General features: G+C 36.4%; 1 protein-coding gene across 1 annotated transcript; it reads right to left on the bottom strand.

The window, feature by feature from the left end:
• Nucleotides 1–2,300: 2,300 nt before the first annotated feature.
• On the bottom strand, nt 2,301–11,551 carry LOC121727586 (chitin deacetylase 8-like). The gene is made up of 6 exons (XM_042115494.1): nt 11,270–11,551; nt 10,704–11,016; nt 10,307–10,574; nt 9,505–9,691; nt 2,778–2,915; nt 2,301–2,375 (listed from the first exon to the last, which is right to left on the bottom strand). The coding sequence occupies exons 1-6, from the start codon at nt 11,441–11,443 to the stop codon at nt 2,301–2,303; spliced, it is 1,155 nt and encodes a 384-aa protein (XP_041971428.1). The 5' UTR covers nt 11,444–11,551.
• Between the last annotated feature and the right edge of the window lie 1,730 nt (nt 11,552–13,281).

The following is a 13,281-nucleotide window of genomic DNA, read 5'->3' as shown; positions in this document are numbered from 1 at the left end:
CCCTAGAACATCATCTGTTCATCTGCCGTAAAAACTTCTAGAATGCTTGCACTGCGTTTACACCACATAGTGATGTGATCTCATTGTATCATCAGTATCGATATCGATATTTTTCGTAAAGTTGCATAATTTATAGATACAGTACTTATTTTTTGCCTTGATCTGCTATTTCACACTTTTATTGAATTAAAAAGTATGTTGATATGCTAACTTAAACCTTTTTACTAAATTATACCGAAGCTTATATTGGTTTCCAACCGTTGATGTCGAATTTTTTGTACAGTAACATTGCAGTTCTGGTAGAGACGATTTTCAGTGCTCATTATTCAGCAGTTTTATTGAATGAAAAAGTATATTGACATGCTAGTTAAAACCATGTGTCATAATATAAGTTTTAATTATAATTATATTACTATCGTGGAACACGAAAAATGAGCTGGATAGTAATCAAATGAAAAAATAGGAACCTGTAATATAGGTATAAAGTTAATAAAACTTAAGAGAACTAGAAAATTATACCTTGTCTTGGTAACACCCGGCGGTCTACTCTCCCTCCGTATATCTACCCGTAGAACTCAGGTGTCGTGAAGGAAGTTTAAATCTTTCACTGTCCCAATTCCCTAAGTACACAATGCTGTTAAAGAAGTTTTCACGTCTTTAAAAATATTATTATTATGTAAAGGTAAAAAATTAACTGACTATACTTACACATCCCTACTCCTTTATTTATTTATTGTAATACTGGATTATCTCAGGTCTCAATCATCGAGGTGTTTTCAGATCACTCCGCGCGCCGGCCCAGACCATCCGTCTTGGCGGTGCGGCAACAAGCTCCGTCGGAGACTGCGACTGCGATCGTTTTACGCAGTGGCTATTTATTTACTGGCTTAGCTCGTCTATAATATAAATGTGAAAATAGAAACAGTGAATTATTAGGAACAAAAATACAGATTTCCTTGGTGGGTCTGTCATTTTGTCTATTTTATCGCTTAAAGAAACAGTTTTTATTGTGCTCATACTAAACGTGCTGTAGTAGCGTCTTGTCAGGTTTCTAAAACAAACCGCTAGGTTTCGTACAAAGTGGTACAATCACCTTTAATATTTGTTTCAGTAGTCGGGACTCGGGGATAGAGATCCCTATTTATTACCTAACGCAAGCGCACTATGCCAATATCCATTCATTCATTATTATCTACGCAAAAGTAATGTATTCACAACTTTTGCGTAGATAATGACGAATGATTTTGCGTACACAGAGTGACGCAATATTATGTCCTAAAAATTTAAATGTTTAGGGCGCATCACACAATGTTTGCTACGCAGCTACGCAACTGCGTAGGCGCTACGCATGCTGTAGCCTGTCGGCCCTGTCGCACAGTCTACGAAAATAAAGAATAATCATGATTTACAAAATGACCTTAAATCATATTACTTGCAGTTATGGCTTCCCATATCGGGCTCTTGCACAAACCGTGCATCGTCAACGCTATCGCTCGCGGCCGATTTCGTGGCCTCGCGTTTATAAAGTTTGTCTAAACTCTCCTGACTAAATTGTACAGTTTAACTGCTTATTAATCTGTTCCCCGCCGCTACGCCTATAATTTATAACGATCGTAAATCCCTGTTTATGTTACATTTTTTGCTTGTCTCAACATTTAACTACGAGCCGATATCGTGCATATAGCCAACGTGATGATCATTTTTCTAACCGATTCTCTTATAATTGGGCCCCTAAAACAGTTAACAAAGGATCAATATACCCGTAGAATGATTTGCCATAGACGGAGCGAAGTTTAAACAATAACCGTCAGCGCCATCTTGCTCGGATGACGTTTACTGGAGGCCATGTTGGATCGGGTTGCGCCGAACAAAAGACTCATTGCTGATTGCATACAATGGGGGAGACAGGTATCGGCCCCACATGCTAATAATAGGGAAGATGCGATATTTTTATTTTTGTGTACTATCTTAATGCGGTTCACCGAATACACCTGCTTACAAAGTTTCAATAGTAATTAAAGGTCTTATGGCTTCGTGGAAAAGTGGCTGTGACTTATGGACAGACAGACAGACTGAGAGACATGACGAATCTATTAGTGTTTCGTTTTATGCCATTTGTCTACGGAACCCTAAAAATCTTTATTTAATTGCTGTTGATTATTCTGATTGAGGAATGAATGAATAAAAATCAGTAAAAAATTGTGAAATATTGTTTTCTTTTTTCACAAACGAGTAAACACACGAGAACATTTAAATAAATTAATGATTTTTTTATGAACTTATAAGTATTTTTTATGTTATTATAGTCCGTACGGGTTCCCAACCCACGGGTACACGCTGGGACACTGGTTGCACTGCGACATGTAGTAGACCAGCTGAAAATATAAGAGTATATGAATTTCATATAAAATTAGATTTGGGTAAATAAGTATTGAGACAGTAGCGTAACTCTATCAAGGGCCCGGGGCCAATTCTTTTGACTGGGTCTTGTTACTAAAAATCGCCACGATAATAATAAAACAAATACAATTAAAAAATATATTCCTGAGCTCGCAGCCTCTTGGGCCGGGGCCCTCTTGGCTTGGGCCCGTGACCGTGGCCCGTCAGCCCTGCCAGTTGCTACCCTATTGTTACGCCACTGGTTAGGTCGTTTAAAAGAAACGAATTTGATAAAAACCTTACACTACAAACCACTATGATTTTAAGATCGTTGAATTCTTTGAAAACATAAAAACGGGTATTAATTATTCAGTTATGGTTATTCTATCTATACATACCTCCGTGTGGCTGGCACTGAGCGGTCCGCAGAGGGTAGAGCGGCAGGCGGCCTCCTGCACAGTCTTACACGGCTTCTTCCTGTATTCGTCGATGGGGATGGGATCTCTTACCCATTCGAGGACATCTTTGGCACTAACCTGTAATGTGAGTGCATTTAAATTTTCGAACGAGTTCTATAGTTTATATTTGATATTATATTCAAAGTTTCCATTAAGTTTGGACTTTGGGCCAGTCATATCAGTTTAGTCAAATGCACTTCCAGAATGATATGCTTTTTTTGTCGGTCTATATCCATTGTATTGACTATTGTAAATATACCTAATTTTTAATAAGTGAGCAAAATAAAACTTAATTGAGTGACCAAAAACGCATCACTGAACTAGGTATGTGCCGATCATGACTATGGCCGACTAGCCGATTAGTCGGCTGCAAAGAAGCCGACTAATCGGTCGACTGGTCGGCTAAACCGATCGTGGTTTCGGAAGTTTCCGTAACACGCGGCACGCTGTCTGCAAAGGTGTCGGATCGGGATATGTTTACTTCGCTTACGTTACTTTTTTTGTAGAGATGTGCCGATCATGACTTTGGCCGACTAGCCGACTAGCCGATTAGTCGGCTCACGGCTGCAATGGAAAATCATGTTTTCGGATGTTTCCGTAACGCTTTCTTACTGTTGTTTCGCGCAAGTAGTAGTATTAGTAGCGTAAGTTGCACACGCGGCACGCCGCATGCAAACGTGTCGAATCGTGTTATATTTACTTCGCGTACGTTACATTATTTTGTTATGGTACAGTTGATGGTTTTCATTAAATATTTTATGTACATGAAATCTCTATTTAATAATACATACATAATTTGTTGTTAAAATTATATTTACAAAAATAATTTCTTTACTAGCAAGTAATTTCAGAAGGACTTCATTTAATTTTAAAATGTGTACTTAACACTAATTGAGTGCGATATTCAGAACACATTATAAAACATAATCAAAGTTTTTCTTTAATGTAATTTCAATAATAGCAAAAAAGTAAAAAGCCGATTAGTCGGCGCTTTTTGCCGACTATTCGCCGACTACAAAAGTGGCCGGATAGTCGGCTTTACCGACTAGTCGGCACATCTTTATATTATCAGAAATATTTCCTGAAAACCATCATCTGTATCATGAAAACAAATATGTTTTCATGATACAGATGATGGTTTTCAGGAAATATTTCATATACATGTAATCTTGATTTAATAATACATACTTCATTTGTTGTTAAAAATATTTCTTTACTAGCAAGTCATTTCAGAAACACTTAATTTAAATTTAAAATGTGTAATATAATATAATACTTTGATGTTTGATTAAGTGTGATATGAACACATTATAAATAGCTAAAACTAGCTGTAGTAACTCTGGTACTTACCCCTTAAATCAAAACAGCTGTGCAAGTGTGTACATAATATTTAATTTTTTTAAATTAAACTTTATATTTTATGCCAAATTTTAAAGCTTATTTAGGCCCATAATTACACAACTTTACCCATAAAGTATAAACTATTTATATCATTGTTAGGTTTAACTTTTAAGGTTACGTCACTGCATAGATAAAGTACTGAGTTATTTAATAAATAATAACGTAAAAAAGTAATAACAATCGGAAAAATCGAAACTCAAATGTAGGATGATACCACCTCTTATAGAAATAAGTCTGGGCAAGCGTCACCGCGGTGTAGGAGACGCACGGCGCCATCTATTATGAATTTTTGGAACTAACTTATTTTGAACAAATTTACGCATTTTTACCCCCTTACAACCCCTTTTTCCAGTAAAAAAGTAGCAGTATGTCCTTTCTCAGGCTTTATACTATTTGTATCAGGGCTCGGAACCGGTTTGAAAATACCGGTTTATTTCGGTTAAAAACCGGTAAATATATAGTTCTTTTATTTACCGGTTAAACAAGCGAACGGTTTTTACGTAACCCAAATAGTAAAGGTTACCGGTTACTAACACACAAACGATTTTGAAAACCCAAATTAACCGGTTAATTCTTCGATCGCGCTTCTTGGAAATCTATTTTTATCACTTATCCCGGCCCGCTTGGGCCGCTTGGGAGTTGATAGGATAATTTCGCAATTATTTTCACCTATCTTTTTTTAATTTTAGAATGTTTTATTATTTTATTTTAATTTTTTATTTAAAAAGAAATGTTAAATTTGACATACAGAGATCTAAGGGCCGGGACACAAAAACACGATACGACATCGTATCGTGTTTTTGTGTCCCGGCCCTGAGGGCCAACGCTAAACGGGCGGATACGGGCGCGGGCGCACGCGTCGAAAGACCGCCGCGGGCCACGAATCCGCGAGTGCGCCCACCTCAATTAGCGCTGCTAGTATAGTTTTTATCTCGAGCGTGTACAGTTGTGTCGAGTAGATTACCATGGATTAGTTACTAATTTACTGCGAAAAGCGTACGCCCGCGCCGTGTGCCCGTCGTACGCCGTAATTTAATGGCCGTAATAGGCCTAACAGCGGCATTTTTAGGTAGCACGCGCGGCTTCAAAACCGAGCACGTCACACTGTATATTTTTTAAGGTATTAAATATTAATTTAAAAATCTGAAAAAAACGTATGGTGTATTCCGAACACTTAAAAGAATTCGCTCCCGTTGGAAATTTAACTTAAAGTTAATTTTCCAACAAATTGGACAAAATATGTTAACTAACGAAATTTTCTCGAACTTCCGTCCTCATTGTACATTAAAAAAAATGTTTAAATAATTTTCGTAAAATTTTTTCAGTTCGTGGAGCCCTTTTTATACACATAGGTACAGATCACGCCATTAAAGTTTTAAAAAAATCAATACTTTGTTTAAATAATAATTTTATAACTTAAGTATACGAAAAAATAGAAATCCAAGTAATATTGTCAAAAAAACATTTGTTTCATTTATCATCACATAAATGTTTTATATTAATGAAAGACATGTATTAACTAAAAAAAAAATTTTCGCCATTTGTTACAAAAAAAGTATTAACAAATGGACTATTATCGAAATAGTCCATTTGTTAATACTTTTTTTTTTAATTTTTCTTAACTTTATGCTCTAGAAAATATTATGATTTTTAGAATTAACTTTTTTTCTTAATAACAATATTTAATTGTTTATAATCGTTTTTTTTATATTTCTATTGTTTAACCCTTAATTAGGCGCATCAAAAAACTCACACAAGTAGTCGCATGGGGTGTCTACTGACCCCAAATTAAAAATGAAAATTAAGTTGAAGAAATGAATAAAACGAAGTATTAATTACGCGAATTGCTAGAATGCTTTATGATAATTAATCTCAATCCATACTAATATTATAAATGCGAAAGTGTGTCTGTCTGTATGCCTCTTCACGCTCAAACCGCTGGACCGATTTTGCTGAAATTTGGCATGGAGATACTTTGAGTCCCGGGAAAGGACATAGGATTTTTATCCCGAAAAAATGTACGGTTCCGTCGCGATAAATGAGTTTTGGCGCAACGGAGTTGCGGGCGTCATCTAGTAAGAAATAACCTTCATTTGCCTTTATGCAACTAAAAAATCAATCAACTACTGCTCTGTCTCGAAATCTCTGGTTGTGATCGAGATAAAAAATTCAATTAAGTATTCAATTTGATGACCAGATTTTTTTTTTGAAATACCGAAGGATACAGTAGGTCCTGAGCTAAACAGCTAATACTGACAAACATATTTTCCTCATTTGTATGATTTGTTACGCACTTCTGGTCATCACCCCCTCATCATCATCATCATCACCATCCAGGATCAGGTCAGGGATTATTTTAGGCATCTCTGGGCTCTTAAAATATCTTGTCTACCGATTCATTCCCGTCACAAAACGGTGCATAGTTTTGAAGTTCGGCTAGGCTCGCAAAAAGTCTTTTCAGCCTCCAGCCTATTTCACTATCAATATTCATTTTAACAATAGAAATATAAAAAAAAAACGATTATAAACAATTAAATATTGTTATTAAGAAAAAATTTTGTTTCTAAAAATCATAATATTTGCAAGAGCATAAAGTCAAGAGAAAAAAATTTTAAAAGCATCGAAACAATAAGTACATTTTTTATAAACAAATGGTGGAATTTTTTTTTAGTTCATACATGTGTCTTTCATTGATATAAAAACAATTATGTGATGATAAATGAAACCAAATTTTTTTTGACAATATTACTTGGATTTATATTTTTTTTGTTCAAGTTAAAAAATTATTATACTTTGTTTTTTTTTTTTTTTAACTTTTATGGCGTGATCTTGTTAAGTATGTTTATATAATATACTAGATGTTCCGCGCGGCTTTGCCCGCGATTTACTGAAACCGTACATTTACCGTACCCACCGTACCCACCGTACCCACCGTACCCATAAAAAATAGCTATATTATACTCCCTTCACGTAAATATTGCCATAAAAATTGCCCCAGTAGTTCGTGAGATAAACCCTTTCTAATATTTCCCCCGTTTTTCCCACATTTTCCTGAGTTTCTTCGGTCGTATTAGGTTAGCGTTATAATATATAGGCTTTTTCGATAAATGAGCAGTCTAACACTGAAATAAGTTTTTAAATCGGACCTGTAGTTCCTGAGATTAGCGCGTTCAAGCAAACATACTCTTCAGGTTTATAATATTAAAGTATAGATTTTTTTTTATTATCGCTTGACAAATTCGAGTCTCGATCTAAAAGACTATGAAAAGTATCAATAACAGGGTCATAATAGGCTCATAATCATGGAACGATGCATGGTATAATGTGGTAGTGATGATGAATGTAATTTGCATAGTAGCATATGCTTTCCGTTCTTAAAACAACGCCGAAACTCCCAAACTTGTATCTACAGTGTGTAACAAAAATAAGTGATAATACTTTAGGGTGTGTACGTGTTCCTTGTAGAGACTTCACTGTGAAAGTAGCAGCGCTGAAAGACGAAAAAATTTTTTTACTTTTGTATGGGCAAGGGCCCGAGCGTCACGAGTTTCCCCATACAAAAGTGAAAAAAAAGTTGGTCTTTCAGGGCTGCCACTTTCACAGTGAACTCTCTACAAGGAACACGTACACATCCTAAAGTATTATCACTTATTTTTGTTACATCCTGTATAAAGAATCAGGAGTTCTCTCAGCACCTTCCGAACCACGGTATACCAGGTATACCTCGGTGCAAAATCTTACTTGTTGGTAGCATATGCTTAGAATACTTCTCACGAAACCGAAGTCATAACATGTTTTCCTATAAATTTTGAGGAGCTCCTTCGATTACTTATGGATCCTTCATCAGATCACCATTTTTGTGAATATAATACCAAATTGAGATGATACCATATATACCAAAAGAAAATTTTTGAAAATTCGGTGGAGTAATCATTGAACATAACACCTCCCCCATTTTGAAAGTCGGTTAAAATTGTAGCCTATGTATTATTCTGATGTATAAGCTATATTATTGTAAAGTTTCATTAAAATCTGTTCAGTACTTTTTGCGTGAAAGAGTAACAAACATCCATACATCCAAACAAACTTTCGCCTGTATAATATTAGTAGGAAGTAGGATATTTAAGGGCTCCACGAAGTGAAAAATTTTTACGAAAATTATTTAAACATTTTTTTTTATGTAAGTACAATGAGGACGGAAGTTCAAAAAAATTTCGTTACTTAACATTTGTCTAATTTGTTGAAAAATTAACTTTAAGTTCCAACGGGAGCAAATTCTTTAAAATGTTCGGAATACACCGTAAGTTTTTAAATTTTTTTAATTAATATTTACAATATTTCGCGGTTCGAAATTCGACCTTTCGCGGTCCGCAAACGAACCGCGGTCCGCCTGTTGCCTGCCGCTGACTTATACTATAAAACAAATACACTTTTTAAGTCGAGTAAAATAAAAAATAAACACAAAATTTTTTAACTGATAGTTGTTAAATACCTAATAGAAAACTAATTACCTATTAAAATCTGTAAAATCATTTTGTAAAAATCAAAATTGTCTGAAACGATATGGTTGCCGATAACAGGCATAAATCATAATATTCATCCTACAGCACACATACATACTACATAGTAATTTTGAATGTCCATTCAATTACTGAATTCTGATGAATATATATATGTACATTAACATATACTTTCCGTTCTTAAAACAACGCTGAAACCTCCAAACTTGTATCTATAAGCTGTCAGCACCATCTCAACCATGGTATAGCTTGATGCAAAATCTTACTTTTCGCTTGCGCACGGGGTAACAACGTCGCGCGCGGCAAATTACCGGTTAATTTTCAATACCAAAACCGAAATTAAAGAAAAACTGGTATTCTGCGTTTACCGGTTTTTACCGGTAAAGTGCAACCTTTAACCGAAATCGATTTCGGTTTGGGGTCAATGACCAAAACCGGTTTTGTTCTGCAACCGGTTTCCGAGCCCTGATCTGTATACAAAATTTCATTACAATCGATTTGGTAGTTTTGGCGTGAAAGCGAGACAGACAGACAGACAGACAGACAGACAGACAGACAGAGATACTTTCGCATTTATAATAGTAGTATAGATTAAAAGAAGAATGAAAAAAAAGTAAAAAGCCGGATAGTCGGCGCTTTTTGCCGACTATTCGCCGACTACGAAAGTGGCCGGATAGTCGACTTTACCGACAAGTCGGCACTTCTCTAATCTGAACACCTCTTTGCTTCGGCCAAAGATCACTTACCATAAACGTATCGTTCAACTCGTTAATGAGATCCAGGAAGCGGACAAAGGCTCTCTGCACGGGGGGGTAGGCGCGGATGAACCACTCGTTGAAGAAGAGGCCGAAGGGCGCGCGGTTGCTGAGGTAGTGCCTCTCGAAGTTCGTCACCATGAACTTGAACCACGCCTCTTCGTCCTCGTAATCTGGTCTGGAATGAGTGAAATAAATGCTGAAGTACGCCACTTGCTACTTGGTATTTGGGTTCTTGGCTATTCCCCGCTACAACATAGACTACACCTACGGATGCTGTGGGTTTTTGGTTATCCTGGCAGGTGTTGGATAGCTTCGTATCAAACTTTTGTGACCCCCAACCATCGCTATCTAAGTTAAAGTTGGTACAACTAATATATATTCTATGGTTAAAGTAAGCTATAATTATTGATATAATTATTTTCTTTATTGTTGAATTGTATACTTACAGTCTATGTTAAGATTAGGTAATTACCTACTTTTTAAGTTTCTTTTGTAGTTTAATTATTGAATATATGTATACTAATAAGATAGTACTACATGGGTGAGGACGCTGGCCTCTGCAATACAGTTAACACTAGTGCAGGGGTCAGAGGCTTCTTATGTAACTTCTATTTTTGGGTCTAAATAAAGATATTATTATTATTATTGATTATTGAAGACAGTTAGGAATAGGGTCATACAGAAGAACCTCATGCTGGTGGTAAGTCCTTATTTCGTCATTCACTGTGGTTGACTATTCTTCAGATATGTTTACCCACTATTTAAATAACGTATAGAGTTGATTACTCACGGAGCAAAGCAGGAGCTGGCCATAGCACAGGGGATATTTAGTAAGTCAAACCACGCGATCATGGGGACTACCCAGGCTCCGGGCACCGACGCGGTGGGGCAGGGCGCGGTCACGCAGTCCTGGATGGACTCGTAGTCCAGGGTGTAGGGCCACAGACCGGGGTCGGTGTACGCGATGGTGGACCACGAGGAGTCGTACGTGAGGCCGGCGGACGCCAACACCTTGTACGTCTCGTTGCCAGCCATTTGGAGGAAGGGGCTGCGCATTCCTGAAATATGTATTACATTAGTAACTAAGCTACTTTTAAGTATCTTGATGTTACGTTTAAAAGACAGGATTTTTTAAACAAACGAGAATTAATTCTATAAAAAAATGGAAAAACATATTCGCAACTAACCAGTGATAGCAGACTCCGGAATATTAGCGAAGTGCGCCATCATTTTTTTCTGATCGGCGAATTCCGCCATCAGCGTCTCGTAGTCAGCGTCCCTCCAGTAATCCTGTGGCGTCTGGTGGGAGATGGACTTGAGGCCGATCTCGTAGCCCTGGTTGTACAGCTCGTTGATGAGGGTGTAGTCGGAGTACTCGTGGTTGATGAAGAAGGTCGCTCCGGCCTTGCACTGGTTGCTGTTGGTGCGCCAGTACAACAGATTTCTGTATGTCGCCGTGTTGATTGTGTCGACCGCATTGTCGAAGGTTAGGAGGACGAACTGAAAGAAGATACAGTAGATTGGTACTATCAGAGACGTTGATTCATAGGCAGGTGGCGGACCAACGTAATTTAATCGCATTATGTCAAACCCAGTCGACAGATCACGACTACCATTGAATTGACATGATCCGACCAAATGACATAGGTCTGTCAAAATGCCTATCAATCAATTTCTTCGATGGTACATTGTAATTCAAAAACTTTGTGAAGATTCTATCTTTCCACTTGAATCGTCTCGGAACTATACTAACCTGTGGAGTGTCTCTAGCCTGCAGCCCTCCAGGAATGCTCACAGATGAGCACCTGCAGCTGGGCAGCTGGCATTTCTCCTCATCACACGGCTCGGCGAGGGGCAGCTCCGGTTCCTCCACCAGATCTGCCACCACAGAAGCTACCAGAGGGAGCAGCAGCAACGCTAACCTCATTTTACCGTATTACCTAACTCATAACGCAATTTAGACCGGTCTATCATTTATATTAACGAATTATCTCGGGATCTTTTAATTACACTTATCAATTTATCGTCCTATCTTAATTTTGCTGTTGCATTTTCCAGCTTATAATTGTTATTCATCCAAATTACATTCGAGTTATAAGGAAGTCAATATATCTTTAACATAGTATCTATAATATTATGTTAATACTTACATAGTGTATGCATTTTATCAGCGTACGTGTTTTTCTCGTACCTACTAACAATAATAGATAAATTTTAATGGGTCAGCTTATTTTGACGACTACAGTCTACAAACTAAACATATTTTCATTCATTTGCAATGTTCATTATATTAAAATAGTAATTAAAAATAAAATAGTAATAGTAAGTGACTTTGCGTATATGAATCATTGAACATATTTTAACAAATATTTTATTAATTTTAGTTCTTCAGAATTTGCTAATCAATAAAAATATTTTTAAATGTTGGGCAGTAATTTTGATATGTACCTAGATTTAATATTTTACTAGATACTTCTCTTCCATCTTCCCTGTTAATTGTTAAAAATAATTTAAGCTCTGTGTTTCGCCGAGTGAGTGAGTTTACCGGAAGCACCTGGCACAATCCCCTACCCTATTCCCTTCTCTACCCTCCCCTATTCCTTTCCCTACCCTCCCCTATTCCCTTCCCTACCCTCCCCTATTCCCATATTCCCTCTTAAAAGGCCGGCAACGCACCTGCAGCTCTTCTGATGCTGCGAGTATCCATGGGCGACGGAAGTTGCTTTCCATCAGGTGCTCGTTTGCCCCCTTACTTCATAAAAAAAAGCTGAGGATACAGAATATGTTCTAACTTTGAATTCATCTTAATCGAAGTTAAAAATATAAGTAATTAATAATGGTGTTACTCATAATATTATGTAAGTAACTCATAATTAAGTCATAACTCATAACTTATCAGGTATCACAGAAAAAAAAAAAACTCTAGGTACAAGCTACAGCTCATTCTCTATATAATAACATTGTTTATTATTATGTATAATAGAGCAGATAGCATTTAGTAGTATCTACATAGGTCAGTCATCATAGTTTGTACTTATTACGTATGAAATATAAATGAGGTATTTTCTTTAATAACAATGTTAATCTAATCGGCGATATAATAATATTCTCTATCTGATCGTTTTATCATTTTTCACTTTAACAATGATTTGTAACGTCCGATAAAAAAAATCCAACTAAAGTTTTAATTACATGACGTATGTATGTTTAAATTGAGGTAAAACCACAGATTACTACCAAATACTTACTTAGTTACCTACTATGAAAATAAGTACTAAAATAAAAAGCTCTACCTCCTTCATTTTAATGAAAACTTTATAACAAGTACTTTACGAGTCTAGTTTGAATATTACCATTAATAGGCAAAATAGTTAACAGTTAATAATACAATTATTATAATGTCATTTCGTCTGGACACATTTTTTTATATTTTTGTTTTAGGTCCCTTATACGGGACGTCTTGTTCCCCCTTCCGAAGGGAAGAGCCAATTATTTACACTTTACATTTCATCCTTTAAATTCAGTTTTCACGTATTGCAAAATCAGAATAAAATTAAGTTAATCCAAAGTCGGAGCCATTATACTGTCTCCTAAAAGTGCAGGCATTAGAACTAAACTCTACACAATATTACAATAGGTGGACGGTATCTCTATCGTTACAACGATATGCAATATCTACGTACTGCGTTTGAAATCACATACTGAAAGAAGACGATTTTTGTTCAGGAGCTCTACATTACGCGCTTTGTTCTCTCACAAAACAGC

The sequence above is a fragment of the Aricia agestis genome, chromosome 6 (assembly GCF_905147365.1).
Source record: "Aricia agestis chromosome 6, ilAriAges1.1, whole genome shotgun sequence".
Taxonomy (NCBI): domain Eukaryota; kingdom Metazoa; phylum Arthropoda; class Insecta; order Lepidoptera; family Lycaenidae; genus Aricia; species Aricia agestis.
Note: the sequence above shows the minus strand (reverse complement) of the source record. Positions and strands in the feature narration are given on the sequence as shown.